The sequence below is a fragment of the Octopus sinensis genome, linkage group LG2 (assembly GCF_006345805.1).
Source record: "Octopus sinensis linkage group LG2, ASM634580v1, whole genome shotgun sequence".
In the NCBI taxonomy this organism is placed as follows: Eukaryota; Metazoa; Mollusca; class Cephalopoda; order Octopoda; family Octopodidae; genus Octopus; species Octopus sinensis.
Genome location: NC_042998.1, coordinates 39,682,042 through 39,709,339, shown reverse-complemented (window position 1 = coordinate 39,709,339; position 27,298 = coordinate 39,682,042). Strand labels below are relative to the sequence as shown.

At 38.7% G+C, this 27,298-nt stretch overlaps 1 protein-coding gene and 1 long non-coding RNA gene across 2 annotated transcripts in view; one reads left to right on the top strand and one right to left on the bottom strand.

Annotated features, from left to right (window-relative positions):
• Positions 1–27,298, top strand: part of LOC115231813 (Fanconi anemia group I protein) — a 93,649-nt gene that overhangs the window by 9,093 nt on the left and 57,258 nt on the right. The window contains exons 5-13 of the mRNA XM_029801749.2: positions 4,787–4,872; positions 8,592–8,720; positions 10,738–10,903; positions 16,030–16,112; positions 16,622–16,757; positions 17,068–17,160; positions 19,930–20,066; positions 22,205–22,379; positions 24,576–24,666. Coding sequence (XP_029657609.1) covers positions 4,787–4,872; positions 8,592–8,720; positions 10,738–10,903; positions 16,030–16,112; positions 16,622–16,757; positions 17,068–17,160; positions 19,930–20,066; positions 22,205–22,379; positions 24,576–24,666 — 1,096 coding nt within the window. The remainder of the gene's footprint in view (positions 1–4,786; positions 4,873–8,591; positions 8,721–10,737; positions 10,904–16,029; positions 16,113–16,621; positions 16,758–17,067; positions 17,161–19,929; positions 20,067–22,204; positions 22,380–24,575; positions 24,667–27,298) is intronic.
• LOC118767562 lies at positions 1,937–27,298 on the bottom strand. The gene is made up of 4 exons (XR_005003485.1): positions 27,288–27,298; positions 19,858–19,869; positions 13,939–13,943; positions 1,937–2,020 (listed from the first exon to the last, which is right to left on the bottom strand). It is a non-coding gene; the product is annotated as an uncharacterized LOC118767562 (long non-coding RNA).

Genomic DNA, 27,298 nt, shown 5'->3' with positions numbered 1-27,298 from the left:
TGAGGTGGGGAAGAGGTGACTAACAAGTGATGGTGAGAGAAATTGGAGTGGCTGGTAGATATGTGAGGGTATGGCAAGTGTGGAGAGAGGAGGGGCCTTTAGTGGGTGGTGGGATGGGGGTGTAACAGGAAGATGTGTGCATAAGGGATTGGGGTGTATGGTCTGCCATGAGTTTGCTTATGCTAATTCATAACACAAGAGAAATAAAACTTAATACTGAGAAACTAAACCATGAGATATTAAAGAAAAATAAACTTATAAAAAGAAAAAGGTTCTAAACAAGTTGATAAATCAAAAACAGCTCAAAGCATTGTGAAATGCAATAAAGAAATTAGTATCTGTTTCTTTCTTATCATATAATATAATAATATATATGCGTGTGTGTGTGTGTATATATCATTGTCGTCGTTTAACATTCACTTTCCATGCTGCCATGGGTTGGACGGTTTGACTGAAAACTGGTATGCCGAGGACTACACCAGGTTCCAATCTGATTTGGAAAGGTTTCTATGGCTGGATGTCCTTCCTATTGCCAACCACTTTGAGAGTGTAGAGGGTGCTTTTTACATGCCACCAGCACAGGTGCCATTGAGCTGACACCGGCATTGGCCACAACTACAGTTTGACTTGGCTTGACAGGTCAACGCAAGCACAGTATATAGCCAAGAGTCTTGGTCACCTGTCACTGCTTCCATAAAGCCCAATATTCAAATGGTACTTTTTACATGCCACTGGCACAGATGTCAATCAGAAGGCACTGGCATCAGCCACAACTACAATTTCACTCTGTTCAACAGGTCATCACAAGCACAGCATATTGCCCAGCGATTGAAGGATGCTTTTAACAGGCCAGTTACGTGACACTGGCATCTATCTGTATATATATTTCGCAGTTGTTTCTTGTGGGAAGTGTCTGCGGAGAGGTGGACTGTGCTGTTGTTGGCTGTGTAGATATCACATCAACAGTTATTGGATATAAACTACCAACTCCTGTCTATGTGTCCACTGTCACTGAGGTTAATGTCCAGATTTTTAATGTTTTTTTTCAAATTGGGCAGGTAGCAAAACAAAAAGTATGTTGGAAGACCCATGGGTGCATCTAATCTGGGAAAGAATGATAAAGTAAAATGAGAGGGATATGATTGAAGAAGAAAGGTGGGTGCATTAATTAGTTCAATCTAGTGATGGTATATGGACGACAAGGTCAACAAGCACAAACCATTAAAGAATAAGTGAAAGTGCAAGTGTGTGTGTGTGTTTTAGATAAGTCAGTTCTGTTCAAATTATATTCATTTTTATTTTTATGAATGGTTTTTGATGGGTTAAGTAAATAATTAAATGAAGTAGCTGTGAAGATAAAATGTTAGTTTAACAACTGCAAGAATTTATAGTTGAGTGTAGGTCTGAAGCAATTTAGTACTTTAGGGTACACCAGGAGATCAGTTTTGCTGGGAGTAGAGTATGTCACTGATTGAATTAATCGCAGTATATTACTGGTACTTATCAACCATAGAGGAATCCATGCTAGAGTCTCTCCAGAGAAAAACAAAAACACTGAGGACAGCAGTGTGTGTGTATGTGTATTTATATTGTCATTCTCATTTTGCCCTCTGTGTATATCTATGACATCAGTGGCAGACGCTTTATCTCATGTCCAAGAATTTAGTTTCTTTGTTGAACGCTTCCTGTATAGTGACCAATTCTTGCATAGAAGAGTCGATGGCATTGACTACATGGTTATATTGGTGGAGGTCACGGTTGATTTAGTTGAGCCTTTCTCTCCTGTCATTTGATTTCTTCTTTTTCTCTTCTGGTGGCTTCAAAGTTTTTGGTTCTGATGGTGATGGAGCACTGCCACTTGGTATGGTCTTGGGTTTGTGTTTCAAATGAGTTAAGCACAAGTCTAGTGACTTTCAGTGTTGTTTTGGGTTGGTCTTGTAAGCTCACTGAATAAGTCTTGGTATGGGAATCTTGACTCTTCCATTCTTGCTACATGTCCTGACCATCGAAGATAGTGTTTCTGTGTGAACTGAGATCCCTGTTGACAGGCCCCCGAATAAGTTTTCCCTGATATTGAATAAAGTGTTAACACCTATGGTATTCAAATTAGTAGCCCCAGTTCCCTGCAGTTACTGGAATTGATGAAAATGATGTGGACACCTGATGAGAATCTAATAAGATTCCTAAATCAATTAAAGTCGTTCATTTTTTTTTTCAGTCTACAGAGAAATAACTGAACTTGCCTTGTTTATATATCTACTGTATAGGTTACATCATCTATTGTCCATGCTGGCACCAGACTCCAGTCTAATTTGGCATGGTTTCTGTATCTGGATGCTCTTCCTAATGCCAACCACTCCAAGAGTGGAATGGGTGCTTTTACGTGCTAGTTGTGTTACACCAGCATCTGCCACGATTACGATTTCACTTGAATTGAAGGGTCTTCTGCTCAAGCACAGCATATTGCCAAAGGTCTCGGTCATTTGCCATTGCCTCCCTGAGGCCCAAAACTCTCAAAAGGTGCTTTTTACATGCCACCAGCATGGGTGCTAGTTATGTGATACTGGCATCGGCCACATTGCCTCCATGAGGCCCAATGCTTAAAAGGTGCATTTTACATGCCACGACTACGATTTCACTTGGCTTGACAGGTCTTCTCAAGTACAACATATTGCCAAAGCTCTTGGACACTAGACATTGCTTTTGTGAGGCCCAACGTTCACAAACCATGCTTCATCACCTCGTTCCATGTTTTCCTGGGTTATATATATTATTATATTATGTTGCTGTTGTGTAAATACTGCATTTCTGTTATTTCTCTTACTTCCATTGTTCTTTGTACTTCTGCTAATTATTACATAATAATCCCCTTATTGATGAATTAGGGTTAGGTACGACTGAGTTAAGTAATTCCGTTTGTAATCCTGTGGTTTTAGGGTTGCTCCAATTCTGCATGACATTGTAAGCAAATGTCTTCTCTAGTTTTGGGTTGACCAATTTTTTGTGAGTGGAATTGGAAGACAAAAATTGTTTGGAAGCTCATCTTGTATGTGTGTGTTGAAACTGTTCACTTTAGTGTAAAACAATGCTACCACATAGGTGTTGATGTCATTTGAGTCTGCCATGACAATGTTTGGCCATAGAGCGGTTCATTGTGCAAAAGATTCAGAGAGTAAGTACCTTACATGGAAACAAGTAAAATACTGCCTCAACAAGTCTTATCTGATCTACGCCAGTTAGAAGCAGAAGATATAAAAACAAAGATGATGACTTACAAAAACTCAGATGAAAAACTTTTTCAAAAAATAAAGGTATAAATGTAGCATTCAGCTTCTTGAAGAGTCTGGTTCTACATAAAGTATTTCACCTTTAATCTCCTTAGTGCCAGAGAATTATGGCTTAGCAGCATCTTTTATAATTTGCACACAGTTCACTTAAAATGATATTAGGTGGGTTGTACCAAAAATAATGCAAAAATGGGTATAACTTTTTTTTATTAATTTCCATAGATTGTTCAAATTACACAGTCATTATAGTAACTCTTTTTCATTTTCTTCATTGCAAGTAAAATAGCAGGTTTCAATCAGAAGTAATGTGTTTGTCACTGAATTCTTGACAAAAGAGGGTCGCCAGCTATCTGATGTACACAAAAGTTTAAAAGTTAATTATGAATATGGTACTATTGACAGGAGTAATGTGTCCAGATCGCTAAAGAAGTTTAAGATGGCCAATATTGAAGACAACCTTACAGAGGGAGACCATCAAATGAGGCTGCTGAATTAATTCACAGACTGTCCACCTGTGAGTTTGCTACACAATTAGAGTAAGGTCTCACAATGAATTATAGAGGCTGGTGGAAAACATCGGGTCCTGGAAAGTGTGCCAAGTGGGTACCTTGGCAATTGACATCTGACTAAAAGCAGAGGTTACAAGTCAGCTTTGATCTGCTGGAAGTGTTTGAAACCAGTGAAGACCTGTTTTTTTGTTTTCTCATGTGGTGACAGATGACATGTGGGCCTAACAGTATGATCTGGAAACAAAGTCTCAGTCCAAGGAATGGGGTCATACCTATTGTCTAAGACCTAAAGAATTTAAGAGCCAGTGATTAGTACAGAAAATCATAGCTGTTTTGAAGGATAGCAAGCACCTTGATTTTCTGGAATGTGACTACACTATGGACACCTGGTGGTACATTGTGACATTCAGAAAGTTCAGAGAAGCCATTAAGAGGAAGAGAACAAGAATCTAAAAATGATTTACATTCACAATAACAATGCATAATTACATGTATCCTTGACCAAAAATTAGGCAATTGGCAAATTGGGGTAGTTGTTGGTTCCCCTTCTATCATACAGCCCAGTCTGGGTGTCCTGTGACTTTCACCTGTTCAATCCAGTGAAGAACAGTCTTTTAGTGACAATGATTTGATGTTATAGGTGAGGTGAAAGTTGCTGTGAAGAAGTGGATTCAACAGTGCAGACCAAAATGTTTTCAAAGAGGATTTGAAAGTTGGTAGTCAGTGATGGTACACATGTATTGTTTGTTTTGGAGACTGTTGAATAGTGTTACCTTTGTATTTGAGGAAGTGTTACTCTAACAACATATGTCATTCAAAAATATTTTGCCCACTTTTGCATTATATTCAGTAGAACCCTCATATTTAATATTATGATAGATTCAAACTGGTTTATATCCAGAAACAACAGCAACTTGCATTTTTCTTTCTTCCCTTAATTTTTCTGTTTCTATTCTTAAATTCATATTTTTGTATATCTGGTTATTCCAGGTGGAAAACTTAACTGATACCAACTTAGTTTCTCTTCTCAAGTATTTTGTTGAAATCATTAAAACTGGAAATCTACAAAATAGCAAGTAGGTTGTTTTTATGGATTTATTATGTGTTTATTAGATATCTGTATTTGCATATTTATCCAACCCATGCCAGCATGGAAAATAGATGTTAAATGATGATGATGATTTCATCTCCACCACTACCACTGCTTTCATCATTTTAGCAGGCACTTTCTTCTGCTTGCTTGAGTCAGATCAAATGAGTTAAGGCAAATTTTCTGTTATCAACCCTTGTTTCCAAGCAAGGTAATATTTACCCTTGGCCAGATGTGTTTTCCACAAAAAACTGGAAACAAGCGTCACCACTTATATGAAGATACATACATTCTTCATCATTATCATCATCATTTACCATTTGTTTTCATGCTGTAACTGGTTGGATGCTTTGACAGGGTGCGTCAAGCTCCTGAGTCAGCTTTGGAATGACTTCTATGGTTTGATGTCCTTCCTAACGCCAACCATTTAACAATGTAGTGGATACTTTTTGTGTGGCACCAACGCTGCTAGGGTCAACAAGTAACTTGCCTGACAGAAAAAAAAGGGGGGGGAAGTCCCCATGACTAAGCAAGGGAAGGGAAGTGGCTAAAGAAAGACATCTTCAGCCACTTTTTGAGGCCAAAGAGATACTCAGTTTTGGTTGTCTCTGACCTATTTTGTAGTTATTTTCTACTCTTGGACTGTGACATATATCTCAATGTGAATTTTTATATATATATATATATATGGTATGTGTTAAGGTAGTGAAGAAAGCAGAGAAGAGAGAGAGGAAAGGCAGAGACTGAGAGAGAAGAGAGAGAGGAAAGGCAGAGACTGAGAGAAAAGAAAGAGAATAAGAGAAAGGGTGTCAAGAAAAGGTGAGAGAAAGAAACAGAGCAAAAAAAAAGGGAAATGGAAATGAGAGACATAGATAAATTGGTATATATTGAAATGTTGAAATACACAAATGAATGACAATGCAATTATAGATATAAAAGGTGGATGTTTTCAGGGTAAGAGAAGAGATAAAGGAACAGCAAGTGTGAAAGAGACAAAGAAAACAAAAAAAAGTATAAAAAAAGAAACAGCTAAATTGATATATATATATATATCGTCATCGTTTAACATCCGCTTTCCATGCTAGCATGGGTTGGACGGTTTGACTGTGGGGTGGCGAACCAGATGGCTGCACCAAGCTCCAGTCTTGATCTGGCAAAGTTTCTACAGCTGGATGCCCTTCCTAGCGCCAACCACTCCGAGAGTGTAGTGGGTGCTTTTACGTGCCACCGGCACAGGGGCCAGTCTGGCGGTACTGACAACAACCTCGCTCGAATTTTTACACATGGGTCAGTCAGGCGGTACTGGTGACGACCTCACTCGAATTTTTTACACATGCCAATGGCACAGGTGCCAGTAAGGCGATGTTGGTAACGATCCCGCTCGGATCGTGCCTCCTACATGCCACTGGCACAGAAGCCAGTTAGCCGCTCTGGCAACGATCACGCTCAGATGGTGCTCTTAGCACCCTACTAGCATGGGGCACGTAAAAGCACCCACTACACTCTCGGAGTGGTTGGCGCTAGGAAGGGCATCCAGCTGTAGAAACTCTGCCAGATCAAGATTGGAGCCTGGTGCAGCCATCTGGTTCGCCAGTCCTCAGTCAAAATCGTCCAACCCATGCTAGCATGGAAAGCGGACATTAAATGATGATGATGATATATATATATATATATATATAATATATATATATATACACACACACACACACATATATATATATACATACATACATACATGTCCTACCCATGCCAGCATGGAAAACAGATGGTAATCGATGATGATGATGATATATATATATATATATCATCATCATCATCATTTAACGTCCGCTTTCCATGCTAGCATGGGTTGGACGGTTCAACTGGGGTCTGGGGAGCCCGAAGGCTGCACCAGGCTAGTCAGATCTGGCAGTGTTTCTACAGCTGGATGCCCTTCCTAACGCCAACCACTCCGAGAGTGTAGTGGGTTATTTTATGTGCCACCGACACAGGTGCCAGATGAGGCTGGCGAACGGCCATGCTCGGATGGTGTTTTTTATGTGCCACCGACACAGGTGCCAGATGAGGCTGGCGAATGGCCATGATCGGATGGTGTTTGTTACATGCCCACAGCACGGAGGCCAGTCGATACGGTACTGGCTACGGCCACATTCGGATGGTTTTCTTGTGTGCCACAAAGATATATATATATATATATATATATATACGTATGTAGACATATACACATACACAAATGGAGAGATATACGAAGCAATACTCAAAAGAAACAGGAATTTTGCAATACTATTTCATTCACTTAGTTGTACATGTTTCTTCTCCATTTGAAGCAATGCATTGGTACAGACATGTTTTCTACTGCTTGAAACTATGCTGGAACTCTTGCAAAGCGATGCCTTTTCATGCCTCCATTACTCTTTTACTTGTTTCAGTCATTTGACTGCGGCCATGCTGGAGCACCGCCTTTAGTTGAGCAAATCGACCCCAGGACTTATTTTTTGTAAGCCTAGTACTTATTCTATCACACTCTTTTGCCGAACCGCTAAGTTACTGGGACGTAAACACACCAGCATCAGTTGTCAAGTGATGTTGGCAGGGACAAACACAGACACACAAACACACATATATATATACATATACATATATACGACAGGCTTCTTTCAGTTTCTGTCTACCAAATCCACTCACAAGGCTTTGGTCGGCCCAAGGCTATAGAAGACACTTGCCCAAGGTGCAACGCAGTGGGACTGAACCTGGAACCATGTGGTTGATAAGCAAGCTACTTACCACACAGCCACTCCTATACCTATATATATAAACATAGACATACATATACATATATATATATATATATATCATCATTATTTTAATATCTATTTTCATGCTGGCATTGGTCAAACAGTTTGACTGAGGGCTGGCAAGCCAGGAGGCTGCACCAAGCTCCAATCTGATCTGGCAAAGTTTCTACAGCTGAATGCCCTTCTTAACACCAACCAGGCCTAACAGGTTCTATGCATCGAATATAAATATCAATGGAAAAATATATTTCATGTTATAGCAAGATTTTCAGGAACACGTTACTGCTGTATTGTAAAGGATTATGGTATTTATGTTCTGACTATCCATGTAGAATGTTGCCAACAATAATTCCACTATTCTTCAATCTATATTCCTACTGCTGAGGAATCTCTAGGTAGTTCTGATCATCTGTATCCATTGCCAATCTATCTTTTAAGGGGAGACACAAAAAATTGCCACCATTATCAAACTGCTCACTTTATCTGGCTCTCAGCAAATGCAGCCAGGGCATTATCATCAATAATCTGTACTGGATGGACAACATTTTCAAAACTGACTCAAAAAAGCTGAAGGTGCTTTAGCATTATGTCAGTTGTTAACTGTCAGAATACTTTTTTTTTCTTCAAAACTCCATACTTGTCACAATCCACCAACGTTACTCCTCACCTATCTTCATGCTCTTTTCCTCATTATGGTTCTTTTTTCATCTTGTATTTTATTTGTATGCTCTATTGGTACCTTTGGCTATTGTTACCAGTTCTTGCCATTGTTTGGTCTCCTCTGCTGAGTTGTGCACCATGGCACTACATACGTAAGTACGTACATACATACATACAAGCAAACACTTTATAAGTATTGAGAGAGATTTATTAATTATACCATGTTGGGTTCCTTTTCTGAATGATGCAGGATTCTTGAATTGTTCCCAAAACTGCTGTCAGTCATTGCAACAAGAGAAAAGGTTCCTATTGATGACATCAACTGGTTGAAAGGTTCAGATTTCAAAAGTCAAATCCTCAACAAAATTTGTTCCAACAGGTTAGTATATGCTTCATACTGTTGTTGATGTATGTTATAAATATATATTCCTGTTGTTGTCATATATGTATCTTCATTTAATGTCTGTTTTCCATACTGGCGTGGATTGGACTGTTTGATGAGCTGGCCAGCCAGGATCCATTTGTCTGCTTTAGCATAATCTCTAAGGCTGGTTGCCCTTCCTAGCACCAACAACTTTAGAGTGTACTAGGTACTTTTTAGGTGACACCTGCACCAGTGCTTTTCACATGGTGCCAGCTTGGGTGCTTTTTATATATGAAGTGTCCTTGATTTTTCCTTTTTAGCTGTATACTGGTACAACATTACACCAAACTTAGTGATGTAGAGGTATCCGTGTAGTCTGTCATAAAAGGAAGATGAGACTCCATAGAATGATAAATAGAATTTATTTGGGATAGAAGATACAAAGTTTTTCACACAATTTAAGAAATCAAATATTAACACATTGTGGACCCTTTGGACAACAAGAAAACACTAACTAGTTGTGAGATTTGAACTGTAAGGATATCAGAAATGCATGTGTGGTGTTGTGTGTGAGGCTTAGTCAGAAAACATATTCAGTTCATAGCTTGGACTTACTGCTACAAATTCATAGCAGGTGTCAATGTTAGTAACACTACAGTAATTTTTCGTTTAAGCTGTAGTGCTAAAGTTAGTTGCTGAACAAATCGCCATGATAGTGCAGGGAAATGATGGTGGTCTGAAATCTATTAGGCAAGCATCATTAGAACGACAATAATAAGAAGACTGCTAGGCAAACGTCATTATGATGATGGTAACCGCATGTGATCTGTGGCCTGAGTCAAAAAGGAGATCAGTGCTCCTTGGTGTCCAAATGGTAAGAGAGAAAGACAGCTCTCCACTACTGGAATATGTGTCAGCAAGGGGATGTAATTCGGCTATCCTGCTGTGCTACTACACCTTTGTATCCAGTCATTGCAGTTGAGCTTTGTAAAAGGCCAACATCTTAATTATCAAATAACCTCACTTTACTTTACTTTAGGATAATCAAAACATTGTATGGATAACAAGTGTATCATTAGCTTTCAGTTATCATCATCGTCATCTTTTTATCCCTATTTTTCCATGGTTGCCTGGATGGATAGGCCTCAACACTTGTCATGGTCTGATATGCACAGCAATGGAGAGCACCAACCATCTTTGTGATGTGAGTTGGATGTATTTTAACATTCCGTGGCATTGGTGATGTTGTCTAAGAGATGAAGATGAAACAGTTCCCCACTTCTTTTTTGGTGTTGCTACCCTCCTAGACAAGTAGACTGTCATGTGACTTGGCTGAATCTATGTCTCACTTGTACATTGGCATCGCTTCTATAGCTGGATGCTTTCTCACCAACCACTGGTGAAACTTTACTGGCTTCATTTTATATACCACAAACAAAAGAAGGATTGTTCCATGAAGTGAAGAGTCCTTTCTATCATGTATTGTTTCTTATAAACATTTACTATGTTCTTAGATGGATAGCTTTCATAGTCCGTTTTACTTGTACTTTAAATTCTTCTCTGAGTGTCATGTGGAGTAGGGTGGATTCCGCCAGGTTGACTCTCTTCTAATAAAGAAGACAAAAACTCTCCCGCTCAATAAGTTATGGGGACTCATTTTTTATTTCAAAGATATTTTACAGGAAAAAAAGTCTTTAAAAAAAAGCATCAAAATATTTATTTAGTTCGCTCACTCCAAAAAGTCTTCTTTTATATTTAACTGTTTTTGTGTGAAGCAAAATTGATTGGATATTCTCATCACAGACTCCAATGTTACAGCAGTGAACTAAAATAGACCAATTGTTTTGTGTTATTGAGAAGTTTATTTTCTAGAACAGAAGACTCCTTACACTATATTCACTTCAATGAAACTAAGTCAAATTAAACTAGATGCCTTTATTGTAGATACCTAAACATGTAGAAGACCTTTTTTTTTACCAAGATATTTTTAATGTTATTCATTTTTTTTTTTCTCAAAATTTACTTTTTCAAGATGGAATACCAAATTTGTGATTCAACTTGTTGACATGCTCAAAGATGTTCAGATGTCCAGTGACGAGTTAGAATTTGTCATTGACAAGACACTTCGCATCTTTCCAGAGTTAGATCTCTATGATCTACCTGCACTGGTCTTGAATTTGCTACTTTTATCAATAAAAGTGTGTATTCTTTTTTCTTTTATCTTACTTTGGTTATATTTTAACTTTCAAAATAGTTCTGTGTGTTTCTGCTTTTCGATTTCTTTGAGGAGGAACCACCAGTGCCCATCACCATTTTCATTCAGGGCTTTTAAGATTGCCGACAGGAATAGAGGACATTATCCAGCTGAGGACCTGTACTGAATGAAGTATTGTTAAAAAAAATCAAAGATCATCAACTAAATTATGGTTGGGACATAACAGTTTACTCTAAGCAGCCATCTTCAGTTCCCACCACAGCCTCAGGATGGCTCTAGAACTTGGCACATGCATTTCTCACTGTATCCCTGGGAAGATCTTCGAACACCTTGATCTTGGCCACCAGTTTGGCCTCGATGTTGCAGGCAGAGTGGTTGGTGTCTTTCTTAAATGGACCCTGGGCATTTGAGTAGTTGGTGTCTTTCTCAAATGCACCATGGAATTACAGCTGAGGGAATTAGGGAGCTGGGGCTGATGAAGTTATAGAAATTTTCCAACAACTACTCCTGATTCTTTCTGGAGGTATGGCAAGAAGCCATATCCTGCTGCCATACATATGGTCTTCCAGTAGCAACCTGCTCCAGCCATAGTTTGACCAGTCTTCAGCAGCAGAATTGAGCCTGAGACCCTGTGGGGCAGCATGACATCACCCTCACTACTACACATCCAAAGACCATCACAGTTTGGGAGAACTTGGTTTTCATGATATATGGGACTTCAAATAGATTGTAAGTAAACCACCTGTTGCTCTGGGTGTTGTGCAACCCATCCTAGCAGGAGTTTTTTTTCCTTGGAAAAGAACCAGATCGTCCCTGGTTCAACAAAATGCCTCAGTTTGTTCAGGAGCTTCTTCGCCTTCATGAAGCCATTCTTCTTGGCTATCAGAATTTGTCTTTTACACCTTTTAAATGAGTGTTAGTAAAGGTTTTCATTCAAGTATAGCTTCATGGTGGTAACTCCAACACCCATCTCTCTCACCAAAGCCCAGATTCTCTTGGTTAGATTATCCATCACCTTGCCCTGCAGTTGTCAGGTGAATTCCAGGGTATGAACAGTTAGAATGCCTGCTATGGCCCTTCCCGCTGGTCACTGTTTTGTAGTCTACATTTCAGCTGTCCATGTCATGTCTTACAGCCTTCACACTCTTTGCAGAGCATTGACCAGCAGTTATAATGTCAGCATTTTGATATCTGACATGCATTTATAATGACACAGAACTCTTTCCCAATATTCATATGGCTTCCAGTCCTCCATGTCAGCTAACTTTTACTCAACTGCAGCTTTAATTTTTATGTTCTTCAGTAATATTGACTTTTCACCAATACATCAAGCTGTTCCTGGAAAGAGGAGACATAAAAAAATTATCAGATTTCATCTGAACAACCCTATATGCATGCATGCACACGTACACATCATCATTGTCATCATTGTTGCTTTAATGTCCACTTTTCCATTCTTGCATGAGTTGGCCAGAATTCACCGAGGCAAATTTTCTACTGCCAGAGACCATTTCTCTCATCAAGCCTCACCTATTTCCATGTAAGGTAATATTTTCCCCATGGCTGTTCATATTTTCAACCACAAGATTGGAAACAAATGATATAGTTCTTTAATGGTAACACTTGCTGTAATGTGAAGGCAAAGAGACTCAAATAGGTCCATTTATTATCAGAGTAGTTCAGCTAGACGAGTCAGCTTATTAATTGAAAACTCAGTAGTTTCTATTTTCCTACCAATGCTGTGCAAAATTCATAACAAAGGTTTCCTCCTAGCTACAAATAATGTCTATAGACTGCTGTTACTATTTCTTTCTCTAAATTGTAAAATTTGAGAACTTGTAAAACTGATAAACTTTGTGGTTTTTGTTGTGGTGCTCAGCAAAACACAGAACTAATTGACTTTGGATTAGCAACTCAATTGAAGTCTATTGCCAGTTTTGTTTGTGTTGGCATTGCTACAATTTGTACAGGAATTAGGAATAGACTCTATGGGAAATTGGTGTTTTGGCCTTTAAAAGCCTCTTGGGGTGTGGTGTGTCCTTTTTGCATCAGTAAGTTATCAGAACTATAATGGTATATTAATCTAGTATTAATATTTCTTGCTTTGTTTAATAGATTTTATGTAAAAGGGGAGATCTGAGTTTGATACTTTAAGTTGAAGAAACACTTTTGTAATATTCTTGCTATCTATAGCACTGAACTATGCCTCATGTTGAAGGCTGGGGAGGGTTGTTTCTCAATTTACCAGGTTGAGTAAAAAATAAGCAACATTTTGAACCATGAAGGATTTGTTCCAAATTTTTGAGGAGTTTTGAATTTTTTTTAACATTTTTTTTGCAATTGTCTGATAATACAGATATAGACTTGCCCAAATGCATCAATAAATTAACATTGATATTTTTTTCACTGTTGTTACAATCATCTGAAATGGAACTGTCAAAGTGTGATATTCAAGCAATTTTGCTATTCGACTTCAAAAAAGGACATAGAGAAGATGAAACTGCTTGTGATATCAACGGAACATTTGATGAGGAAATGAATGGTGAGTGGTCAGTTTGAAAATGGTTTAAATGATTTCACAGTGGAGAGCTGAGCCTTGAAGATCTTGAGCGTAGTGGACGTCTATCTGTCATCGATGACGGTCCATTAAAGACCATCAGTGAGAAAGATCCACATAAAACTACTCAAGAACTAGCTGCAACTATTTGCATGCAATTGGAAAATCAAAAAAGCTTGACAAATGGGTACCACATGATTTGAATGGAAATAAGAAAATGTACAAATATGAAATTTGCTTGTCATTTCTTCTCCATAACCCAACCAATCCAATCCTCGACCGTATTGTAACTTGTGATGAAAAGAGGATTCTGTACAATCATAAAAAACGTTCTTTGCAGTGGTTGGACCAAAATGAAGCACAAAAAACCTTCCCTAAACTTTGAAAAAGGAGGTTATGGTGACTGTTTGGTAGTGTACTGCTGGACTTATCTTCTATAACTTCTTAAAACCCAGACAAACCATTACTGCAGAAACATTGCCATGAAATTGCCAAAATAAACGCAAAACTGCTATTCCTGTGTCCCAGACTGGTCAACAGAAGAGGGCCAATCATTCTTCATGACAATGCTCGACCACATGTTTCATTAATGACGCTCCAGAAGTTGAGGAAACTTGGCTAAGTTCTTCCCCACCCAGCTTATTCCTCCAGACTACCGACTACCACTTTTTCAAGCACCTTGATGGTTTCCTGTGAGAGAAGGAGTTCAAAAATCAAACCAATGCTGAAAGTGTGTTCAAAAAGTTCATTAGATCCAGAACTCCAGATTTTTATGTTACCAGAATAAACTTGTAACTCATTAGCTAAAATGTATTGATTGTAATGGTACTTACTTTGATGAATAAAATTTCCGCATTCATCATCATCATTTAACGTCCATTTTCCATGCTGGCATGGGTTGGACGGTTTGACTGAGGACTGGCAAGCCTGGTGGCCACACCAGGCTCCAATCTGATGTGGCAAGGTTTCTACAGCTGGATGTCCTTCCTAACGCCAACCACTCCAAGCATGTAGTGGGTGCCTTTTATGTGCCACCAGCACGGGGAGCCAGTCAAGCAGCATTGGCAATGACCCACGCATGAACGGTGCTTATTGCGTGCCACCAGCATAGGAGCCAGTCAGGTGGCACTGGCATCGACCACAACTATAATTTTTGCTTGGTTTTCGTTTACTTGACTCAATTTGTTGAAATATATTGTGATGAACTTCATTTAGAAAAGTTGCTTCCTTTTTACTCAACCTGATAGTATTACTAATAAATACCTGATGTGTATTGTTTATATCTCCACTGTAGTTCACTGCATGAAGGCGCATGGCTCAGTGGTTAGAGCGTCGAGCTTACGATCGTCAGGTTGTGAGCTCGAATCCCAGACCGGGCTGCGTGTTGTGTTCTTGAGCAAGGCACTTTATTTCACGTTGCTCCAGTTCACTCAACTGTAGAAATGAGTTGCGACATCACTGGTGCCAAGCTGTATCGACCTTTGTCTTTCCCTTGGATAACATCAGTGGTGTGGAGAGGGGAGGCTGGTATGCATGGGCGACTGCTGGTCTTCCATAAACTACCTTGCCCGGACTTGTGCCTGGGAGGGTAACTTTCTAGGTGCAATCCCATGGTCATTCATGACCGAAGGGGGTCTTTTAGTTCACTGCATGTCCACAGGTGGTGTTGTATGTACCATGCGTTACATGTTTTATTTGCACCATATTTGTTAGTGGTGATACCAAACTTTTGAGAGATTCTCTGCTTATTTGGCTTCGAGTTACCCTTAGCAGTGGCTACTACAGGTAAGAGAACTGAGGGCATCAGTGGTAATGACAAACATGAACACCAATCCATGTCGATCTAAGATAAAGGAGATCTGTTGAGAAAAATAGACCCACATGTTTGAGTACATTGGTATGTGATATCTATAGTATTGGTTCATTTTCTGTTTATGGTATTGAGAAGCAAAGACATAAAAATATTGAAGCTTTGTGCAAACACTGATCTGAAGAAAGATCATTAGAAAACCTAGGAAAGATGGTGAGTGTACTGATGCTGCTCAAGTGATGATGGAATGGTTTCAATGTATGGCAGATGTATAATTATCTGGTTAGAGGTGTACTGATGAATTATTCCTTGACCATGAATGGTTTGGCAAAATAGTTAATCTGCCAAAGCTCTGGAACCAAGGATAGAAACTCAATGGTGTACTGGTATAAGAAGAAATGATGACAGAGGCTGGATGTATGCTATGAGTTTTTTACTCTCTCTCTCAACTGTTTATTTTGCAGTATAAATAGATTTGAAGAAAATATGGCAAGTAGATCTGTCCCTTGTTGCTGCAGTTATCTCACAAGTGATAGTACCAACTTTCAAAGCTTTATTCTCACTGAATTGAGACAAATGGAGAAATCTAGTTTTCAGGGCTCCAACAGCCTTTGCTTTCATGAGAAAATAAAAAGAGTAGAAAAATGCTGAAGTTAATATCAGTGACATCAACAATGATGATAGTTTTAACATTAGAATTTTGGCTTCATTTCAAGAACTAAACTGTTTTTTCCTTTGTTAGGGCCACCAGCGGAAAGTTCTGGAAGGTATTATGGATTTCTTTATTGAAAGAGATAATGTGCTTCGAGAACAGGACAAAAACATGTGAGTTATTTTTCTCTTGCAGGTTGCTATTGTTTATCTAGATTCAGGTCAACACTAATCAAACACACCTACAAGCTCAGCTTATCACCATCCTGTCTTAAGGATACAGAGAACTACATTTATCCTATGTTATTTTTCCTTCAAACGGTGTGATTTGAGGGAGATTTGACTGCTGTTTTAAGCAAGTCAAGTAACTACATAGAGGTTCCCTTGTTAGATGATCATTTGTCAGTGTTGTCCTGGGGTTCTAAATATTGATACTTGTCTCCAAAATGTTTTGCGTTCAAAAGCTACTGGGGTTGATAAAATAAGAACTAACTGAATCCTGGGATCAATGTAATCACCTGAGCTGCTTCCCTGAACCCTGCTGGCCTTATGCCAAAATTTGAAGCCAATATACTTTCTATTTATTGTATCAGAGTCTTTCGTTTTACATTTACAATCTGTTCAATGTTATTATATCTTATTGCATCACCTGTAATGGTTGTTTTGTTTTATCTTTTTACAAGAGACAGCATGGATCTAAGTGAGGAACTGATTAACAAGAGCACATTACGCAATATAGAAGGGACAGTCATTTTCCATTCCGTGTATGCACTGAAACAGGATAATAATCTGATGAAAGAATTCGTTAAATTTCTTAAGGTAAGTCTCAAACATCATTAATACTATTTTAACACTGACAAATGTTTTGATGGCTCTGCAATACAGTACCTCTCTGTACTCTCTCTTCTGTTTTATGTTGCTCTTGTACTGTACTCTCCACTGCCATCTTGGAGTACATTTTCACCTAGAGTGTCTCACATACACATTACATGTATAAAACATATTTGCTCAGTGCCTCTGGTTACTTCCAATTTTATAAGGAAGATGTGTTTCAATAATTAAAAGAATGTAAATTAATACATTTAATTATATCCATTAAAATTAATATCTAAAAAAATTTTTTTTTCAGATGGAACTGCAAACAATAACAATGAAGTCTTTGACTCCTTTTGTGCTGGCTATGTCTTTGACCATTGGTCAAGTATTTCGCTTTAAAGATCAAGTAAGTTTATATTTTACATCTTTCATTCATTAAGGAGCAGAGCCAATGGTAAGGGTGTCTGTCTGTCTGTCTTAGCCATCGTGCTTTACACTCTCTACCGTGTAATGTTGTTTGGAAATAGGGCACTCAGTGCACCCATGAAGCTTTACTTGATGACAAACAGGCAGATTTGAAGCAAAGTTGACATGAAAAAGAGAGGCTAAGTCCCTAAAGAGGTCACTGATGGTCAAAGCAGAGACACTCACACACACACACCTGCAAGCAGACTTGAATACGTATACCCATCTGCATGCACACACACACACACATCTTCCGCTTCCTTGATTCTTCCCCTTCCCTCATAAGTGACCACACTTCCATACCCTCTACATGTACATAGACACTGGACTAATTCTCAGATTCAAAGCAGACCTGCAGAAGAGAGGTTTGCATTCATTGATGAGGAGGTCAACAATAGCAATAAGAGGAAATTGAAAAATGATTGTTTGATCAACGGATTAAACGAGCGATTGATTAATTAGTTGCTAGCATAACTAACCAAGTGACAAACAATAAATGAGTAAAATCGAACCAGTCAGGGTTTAATATCATTACCTCCGCCTTAGCGAAGGCAGAGGTACTGTTTTCAGTTGTGTTTCTTTGTTTGTCTGTGGACAAGATATCTCAAGAACTGCTGGATGGATTCAGATGAAACTTTCAGGGATGTTTGGCCTTGTGGCTGGTGCGAGCTGATTAGATTTTGGGATTGATCTGGTACCAGACAAGGATTCTGGATTATTTTTCCTGTATTTTACTTAATATTTGAGAGTGGTCAGGTTCATTTTTAGTATTCTCGTTTGTGAGAGCAGTCGACTTTATTTCAGATATTCTCATTTTAAAAATCATCCCTGGCTAATCGTTGAGAGGGGATGTTGGTGTTGCCTTGGCAGAGGTTTGCACTGTCTAAGTATTCTTGTTGTGATTATTATTATTATTGACATAATGACCCTCCCTAGATACAATATAATTTTAGAGGCTCTTGTACAATTATGCTTCCATAAACAATAAATGGTTAAGTGAAATAAAATTATTAAAATTTAACTTTACATATTTTAATCAGTGGTCTGTAAAGTTGGTTAAAAAATGAAATATTGACTCTCCAAAAAGATGCAGTACTCAATAAATAATTGGAAACATTGCTGTAGATATTGAGTTCAACATGAAGTCAGTTGTTAATACAGTAGCCACTATATGCAATTCTTTAACCCTATCACACCATGTTTCTAGTTTAACAGGAATAGCCTAGATGTAATCTCTACCAGATTCCCATTAAAGCGGTTATAAAGAGAGACACACATGTAGAAGAAGATAAAATACTAAAAATAGACAACCTATCAATTACAACTTCTTAGTCAAATGTGTTAGCAACTCACTATTAATGGTGTTCCTCCATAACTGTTTTTATTGAAAAAAATACGAATTTATATGGGAAGAACCTAGCAGATGAGGAAATTATTGATGATGTTTATTCTTCAGACAAAGAGTTTATCCTTAGGCAGGCAATGAGATTGATTTGGACAATCAGACTGGTGAATATGATGAGAAAAGTAGTGATTCGGGTGAACAAATACAATAGTTGAGAAGTAAGCAATCATTACTCTTGAGCTGTCAATGCAACTATTTATTTATTTTAGTCAGGAGCCCAAGGGGAGGGGGGATGTTAGACAGGCATTCAGGGTCTGAGAGGGTTGACCAATGCCTGTACACAGAATCCATAGCAAGATAGACGGATGCTTTGGTCAGAGACTAAGTCATTCACCAAGTTTAGGTGTTGGTCTCGGTGTCTTCTCGTTGGTTTCCCCTCAGTACTTTTTCAAATCAAATAATTTTTATTATTGAGGTTGGCAGATTGGTAGAGGGTTGTGGTTCCTCCTTCACTTTCAGTGGATGATCAAACGAAGCACCAATTAAATACTGGGGTTCATTATACCCTTCCTGAGCATCAGATACTTAGTGCCATACTTTAGAAATCAATATGGTCACCGATGGCCAGGTATCCATTGCCTCTCTTCTACAGCAGCACACCTGTTTTTGCCCTCATTTTTGATCACTCTCTCTCTCTCTCTGAGTAACCATCTACCTCCTTTACAGCAAGACACCTGTTTGTCTCTCTCTGTCTCATATTATAACCTTTCATCACCTGACAGCAAGATCACTTCCTCCTCACTTCTCAAAGGTTCCTTGTCTTGCAAGCTGCTTGATGACCCCGCCAGTGCTGGTCCCACTTAAAAAGCATCCAGTCCACACTGTAAGGGCATCCAGTTGTAAAACCCATGCCAAAACTGACCTTGCCTATGCTGGTGCCATGTAAAAAGCACTCAGCCCAATCTGCAGTGGGGTTGGTGTTGTTAGGAAGGGCATCCAGTTGTAAAAACCGTGCTGAAGAAGACACAGAAGTCTGGTGTAGTTAAATGACGATGACGATGATGATGATGATGATGACTGTTATCAAAAATGTAACACTGTTTGCTTAACTGACAACAGCTTTCTGTTTTTGAATGGTTTCTATGATGAATGGTACTCATTAAAAAAATCAAAGCAAATCAAACCAAACAAAATAAAAACAAACAATTCCATCCATGAAATAAAGGGGTTTTTTTTTCTTTTCCCAATTGAGGTTTTGTTATTTTACTCAACAATTTAACTTTGTTATTTTACTCAACAATTTAACTATGTGAAATTTTGAAAAAAAAAGTTTTGTTAATTTTTTTTTTCCTTGGAAATTAACAGATCTTTACTTTGCTAAAGAGCATTATCCTGAAGAGCTTCAGCGATGCTGAACAACAGCAGCGATGTACATGGCTACACGAGAATATTGTTATTGTTCCTAAGCTTGATAGATTTGTCCTGGAAGTCATAGAAAACAGGTAAACTCTAAGTCTTTTCTTTATCGACACATTTATTGATTAGTTAGAACTGGTTTCTTGTAAATTATGAGCAGTCTTCAAAATATAAGGTATGAGTGTGGGGTTCAGAAGTTCTCTTCACAAGGACATTGTTGTTGGTTTGATCCCACTGGACAGCCACTTGCCTTGGGCAAATCCACTTCTTTATGCAACTGTCCTCGTCTCAACACATCATATGACCAAACCAGTGAAGTCTTCTCTCTTGTGCACTACACCTGATACCTCTTGTACCTGATGTTTCTCTATACATTTGCACTTTGTTATGCATGAACACTAGCGTTGTACATTCAGCAGAGCATACTGGCTTCATTCCTTTCTAGTCTTTGCATGTCTCTTCTTAATACACTAGTGTTCTGTGGCACATGCACACCAACGTTGCACATCCACCCAAACATACTAGCTTCATTCCTTTCTGGTCTTTGCATGTCCTCTGCATTCATGACCAGTGTCTCACTACCATGGAGCATTACTGTGTGTGCACAAGCATCATACAATCTGCCTTTCATTTGGACAGAGAGAGAGAAAGAGAGAGAGAGAGGGAAGCTTTTTGTTTCCAACAGAGATAATAACTCTTGGAGTTTTTCCATCTTATTCTTATCACAGTAAATACATTTTCAGAACATTCTCTTCCACTGTTAATTAGATCACCTAGGTAACAGAAATTATTTACTCCATGGCATTTGCGAAAATCAATTTCCTTTGTAATTTTAGACTTTATGGCAACTGTGCCTCTTCTACATACAAAAACTTTCTTCATTAAATTTCCTATTATTCCACTGCACCTCTTGCCATTACTGCTCACTTTTTGGTTTCCTGACAAATTTCCTATGTCCATCTTTCATTATGTGTGTGTGTGTGTCTCCATGCGTATCTGTAAATATTTGCAAAACTGCTCTCAACTATGGTATAGTGACATCATCATCTCACCTATAAATGGTGATGGTATCACTTGTTGTTGGGCTGCAACAAGTGTCTACTAGTTCAGCGCTTTCAAATTCCTCTGGAATACAAAATTCCTTCTTGAAAAACAGATAAAAGTTGACATTCAGCCATAAAAATCCTGTCTAAGGTTTACTCTTGTCTCATCCATTCTGGCATGGAAAAATATGCTAAATGGAATGAATGAATGTGTGTGTGTGTGTGTAGTCCAATCCATGCCAGGATGGACAAATGTCATTAAATGATTCTCTCTCTCTGTATATATATAATAAAACAAAAAGTTAAATTCTGATTATGAAGTTACGAAAAGGTTTCATATCCATGAGCGTCAGTCTTGTGGACAGCTCATCAGACTCTATACAAAGACAAAACTTTTGGTAAATCTATGACCTGAATTTAACTTTATGTTTTAATAATTACTGCCCTATTCTTTAGAGTGTGTTTCTTTTTCTGATATATGCTTTATTGACTATTACACACATCCACATGCACACACATAATCTTTTATGAAGATTGGAATCACTGATGTCATGAAGATGTCCATTTGGCATTGCTATCCTGGCTTTCAGCATTATAATAGATGCAGGACCATAATGAATTGAATAGTGACTGAACAACTTTAGGTATTTTGGAGACAGGAAACCTTTAAGAAAATGTGGGTGTTGCTTAGCCCTAGGTCAGCCTTAATTGAGCAAACCTACAACAAAGATATTCCTGCCATAACAACGCAGTATTATTTTCAGACAGTGTATGCATGTATGTGTCCTTTTTTAAAGCTAGTTTGATTTGAGGGGAATTTGACTGCTATTTCTCTCAAAACAAAAGCTTGATACAGAAGATTGTATTAAAACAAATCAGAAAATGACAAAATGTTCAACAAAATGACTTCGAAATATTTTTTATAAAAATGATTTTAAGAATAGCGGCAGACAATTATGAAATATAACCATGTCAAAAATATTTCACAGAAATTAGCAGTTTTCTCTTTATTGTATGTCAGATGATTTCAAGCTGTTGAATAGTCATATCAACCATGATACTATGGCAAAACAGACAAACAACAGAATAAGAAGGATAACAATCTATGGATATGTAATTGATATATATACTTCTAAAATTATCATATTTCTATATATGGGTATTGTTCTACATTTATTCAGCACTTCTGGATGGGACAACGTTGTGCCTGGCTTAGTACAACTTGGGTTTATTTTGATGGATTCTTTTGGACCTAAAAGTTCCTTTGGGCGTGTTGAAGGTATAGCTTTAAATCAACCTGTCTTACACCAAAAAGCCTGCAATTTAGGCCTTCAAATACTCCTACAAACATTCAAGGTAAGAATCATTCTCCCCTGCACACACACACCAGCTCTTGATTTTAATGTAAATGGTTTTTTCATATAAAAAAAAAAAATTAAATTTCAATTTGTTTATTCTGTTGCTTAGATGTTCATTATCTGGTTGTCCATATTGTTTCCTGTCTTCTTGTCTTTTCATGTACAGCTTTGGTTGTAGATGGGACATTGAAATATTTTAGGTTTGGGCACCAGTGTAACTCTGCATGCTTCTTTCTCATTTCTGGTAATGCTGAGCACCCACAAACACACACATGCCAACAATGAGAATATCAAAGTAGAAATGTCTTTTGTTCTTCTTGAAAGTAATTTTCAGATGGTCCTTGAACTGCTTCTTTGGCCCTCCAGAGTAGCTTTAATAATGGTCTAAATGGCCATACATAACCCTGCAAAGGAGTCACAGGCATGACATTTGTTCTTCATATCCAAACCATCTTGACTAGAACTGTATAATATAGATTCAGTAATGTATAGGTATAGTATAGATTGAATACTGTGTGGCATAGATTGCTCTATATTTGGGAGATGAGGAATTATGTGCATTATTTACATTTGATATACTCTCCAGCCTTCTTCAGGTGTCTTGGGGAAATTTTGAATCTGGGTTCTCATTCCTAAGGTATTTTTTGATGTTATTATTAGCATGGGATGGAGTACATGCAGTCTTTGGTCATATTCTCTTCTGTTGGTGGTATTACTCAAAGGAGATATTTGTGAAGTGTTGTATTACTCTTGAACACTGTCCTGATGTTATATGGGCCGCATATCTTTTGTATCTTTTCGGAGAGGCTGTTCACATTGGGTAGACAGACTGTGGTCAGTTTAGGGGTTTCATCTTCTCTTTTCTTCATAATTGGAGTGGATAAAACCCCTAAACTAACCACAATCTGTCTCCCCTATGTGAAAGGCCTCTCTGAAAAGATATGCAGCCCATATGACAGCAGGACAGTGTTCAAGAGTAATACAGCACTTTACAAATATCTCCTTCGAGTAATACCACCAACAGAAGAGAATATGACCAAAGGCTGCATGTATTCCATTCCATGCTGCGGTGGTAGGTTATACAAAGGTAAAACATGCTGTCCCCTCAAAATAAGGGTAGAGGACCATTGCAAGTCTGTGACATGAGGAGATATTAATAAATTGGGTATAGCTGATCATGTATGGGAAAACAGAACACCACTAGAAAATAAGAAAACTAAAAGAAGCAGCACATATGCTAGGACACAACAACCTCCTAAGCAGATTGGGTGCAGATATGAGCAGCATATGGAAACCGTTATTAAGGAAGGATAGGAAAATATTAGACTTATAAGCCCTAAAATTCACTCCATAATTGCTGATGGGCATATAGCATAGTGGTTAAGAGCACGGGCTACTAACCTAACCCCAAGATTCCGAATTTGATTCCAGGCAGTGACCTGAATAATAATAATAATAATGATGATGATAATAATAATAATGATAATAACAACAACATCAAAAAATACCTTAGGAATGAGAACCCAGGTTCGAAATTTCCCCAAGACACCTAATGAAGGCTAGAGAGTATATCAGCTGAAAGTTGTTAACAACAAACAAGATGGGGACAAATATCCGTCAAATGTAAATATTGTAGTTTCAATATTGTACAGATGTTATATGGATTTAATATTGTACAGATGTTATATAGGTTCAGTGTTGCTGGTGTTGCTTCAGTAGAGAATTTTTTGCATTATCTCACCAGTTGACTGAAAGGATCTTCTAGAGACACTTGAAGTCTCCCATTGAAACCTTTTTATATCTCACAACTTAGAATTGAAAAGAACATCTGTTTGTCAAACTTAAGTTATAATAATTCCAGGAGATTTAATTTCCATGTTCTTCTTGAATTTGTTATGTGTTTCTTACCCTATTGGAAAGAATGGAACTCAGCGCTGTTTGTCAGTTTCACAGTGTTACATGTGCTACTTTCTTAGAGCTAATCTAGATGGATCCTCGATGTTCTGAGTTCAAATCTTGTACACAGCAACCTTGCCTTTCATTCTTCTGATGTCAATAGAATTCCTGAGATTATGTAATCACCTATACCCCATAAACTAGGGTCAAATGACTGAAAACAGCAAAAAAATAAAATGATTTTAATTACCTTTTTCTTCAAATTTTATTCAGACAATATGTTTGGGTTTATTTTAAGGTACAGTATAATGCTGTCAGGGAAAATATTCTGGATATGATATTTACCAGGATTGGCTCATCAGAATCGAAACCCATTACTCATATTCTAGGTATATTGTAGTTGTTTTTTACCTTTTCCTATCATTTTCTTCTTTTCTTTTATGTTCTTTCTTTCTTTTAAATGAGGGAACGACAGAAAAAGTCTTATGTCTCTACAATTTTGTCCCTCCTCATTCTGAGTTTTAATTCTATTGAAGCTGACCCTGTTCTTCATCCTTCCAGGATTCATGAAAAGAGTACATCATCATCATCATTGTTTAATGTCCGTTTTTCCATGCTGGCATGGGTTGGACGGTTTGACTGAGGTCTGGAGAGCCAGTGGCTGCACCAGGCTCCAATCTGATCTGGCAATGTTTCTACAGCTGGATGTCCTTCCTAATGCCAACCACTCCGAGAGTGTAGTGGGTGCTTTTTACGTGCCACTGGTACAGGGCCAGTCAGAGGGTACTGGCATTGATCATGTTCAGATGGTGCTTTTTACGTGCCACCAGCACGGGAGCCAGTCAAGGGTTACTGGCATCGACCACATTCAGATGGTTCTGCCACTACCTGTCATATATTGAGGAGTGGCACAAATTGTAGATCTGTTGGTATTTAGTTTGTCCCATTTCATTCATCATCATCACTGCCACTTTTCAATGCTTGCAGAGGTTGGAGGAAATTGATAGATATTCTATGGCTGGACGCCCTTTCTGTTGCCAACCCTCACCCGCCTTCCAATTAAGGTGATATTTCCCCCACCTCCAGGGCCAGACATGTCTTCACAAAAGATTGGAAAGGAAGGACACTGTATGTTCACAACCATCACAAAATGGTGAGAAAAGGAGACACTGACACTAATACTTCATCTCCACCATCTTTTCTCCCTTTCCTGCTGGGTTTGCCATGTATCTTGTCTACAGCTCTCAAAACTGTTCCTCTTCTCTCCTATCACACACAAAACTACCTCCTTCAACTCAGTCAAGAGGTCTTGTCATGCAACTCAGTCTTGGTCACCTCACTCAGGCTGGTGCCTCAAAAAATCCCCTTAACACACTCTACAAACTTGTTATCCAGCTGTAGAAAGCTTGCCAAAGCAGACATCGGGGCCCGACACAGCTCTCTGGCTCTCCAGAACCTGTTGAACCATCCTACCCATACCAGCTAAACAATGATACAGTCATCATCATAATCATTTCAAGATTCTTAGTGGTCCTCCAACCCCTTCAACTCCTGTTAGACTAACTCATGACAGCAGGATTTGATGAGTTGGAAGACCATATCATGTTCCAGTGTCATTGTTTCTATAGCTGGATACCCTTTCTAAAGCAAACCACTTTACAAAGAATGGGTTTCTCCTTGCCTTCATGTGTGTACCCTGATTGTAAACAAAAGCCTCACCCTGCATGTAGTCTCTCTCTTTACTCTCTTTAACTTGTTTCAGTCATTTGACTGCGGCCATGCTGGAGCACCGCCTTTAATCGAGCAAATCGACCCCGGGACTTATTCTTTGTAAGCCCAGTACTTATTCTATCGGTCTCTTTTGCCGAACTGCTAAGTGATGGGAATGTAAACACACCAGCATCGGTTGTCAAGCAATGCTGGGGGACAAACACACACATACACATATATATACATATATACGACAGGCTTCTTTCAGTTTCCGTCTACCAAATCCACTCACGGGGCATTAGTCGGCCTGGGGCTATAGCAGAAGACACTTGCCCAAGATGCCACGCAGTGGGACTGAACCCGGAACCATGTGGTTGGTTAGCAAGCTACTTACCACACAGCCATTCCTGCGCAAAAGCAGATCCAGGTTGTTTGATATTCAATAGACTTCAGAATTATTAGCTTGCTTGGAGACAGCTGAGGAGCATCTGGCCATAGAAAATTTTACTTCAGTGTAGTCTAGTTTCAGTTATGCAAATGTGGGAAGGTCAACATTAAAATGATGAAGAGGAGGATTATATACCTATACCGTCATCATTTAATATCCAAACTCTGATGCCACATAAAATGCACCCAATACACTCTATAAAGTGCTTGGTAGTAGGAAGGGCATCTAGCTGTAGAAACCATGGCAAAATACGAGGGGCGTTCAATAAGTAATGCCCCTGACCCACTTCCCATAGCAGTAGAGCAACGAAACTTGGTGCAGTTATTAGTTTTTTTCTACATAGGAACCACCCAGAGTTACGCCTTTCTCCCATCGTTTGATGCAGCTCTGGAGACCGTTTTTGTAGAAGACCCCAGCTTGGTCCTCCAACCACGACGTAACTTCAGAAATCAAGGCTGCATCATCTGGGAAACGCTTTCCTTTCAAAAACAACTTCATGGCTGGGAAGAGATGAAAATCAGAGGGTGCAAGGTCAGGAGAGTAGGGGGATGGAGGAGGAGTTCATAGCCGCACGCCTGTGCTTCTGATCTGGTGACACGCGAGTTGTGGACCGGAGCGTTGTCCTGCAGGAGGAGGATGCCTTTGCTGATCTTGCCCCGCCTCTTGATTTTGATAGCTTCTCTTAATTTCCTCAAAAGTGAAGCATAATAGGCTCCTGTAATTGTGGTACCCTTTGCCAGGAAATCTGCCATCATTACTCCGTCCTGGTCCCAGAAGATTGTGAGCATGATCTTGCCAGTGGAGGGCTGCACACTTGCCTTCTTTGGAGGAGGTGAGTCACGGTGCTTCCACTGCATTGACTG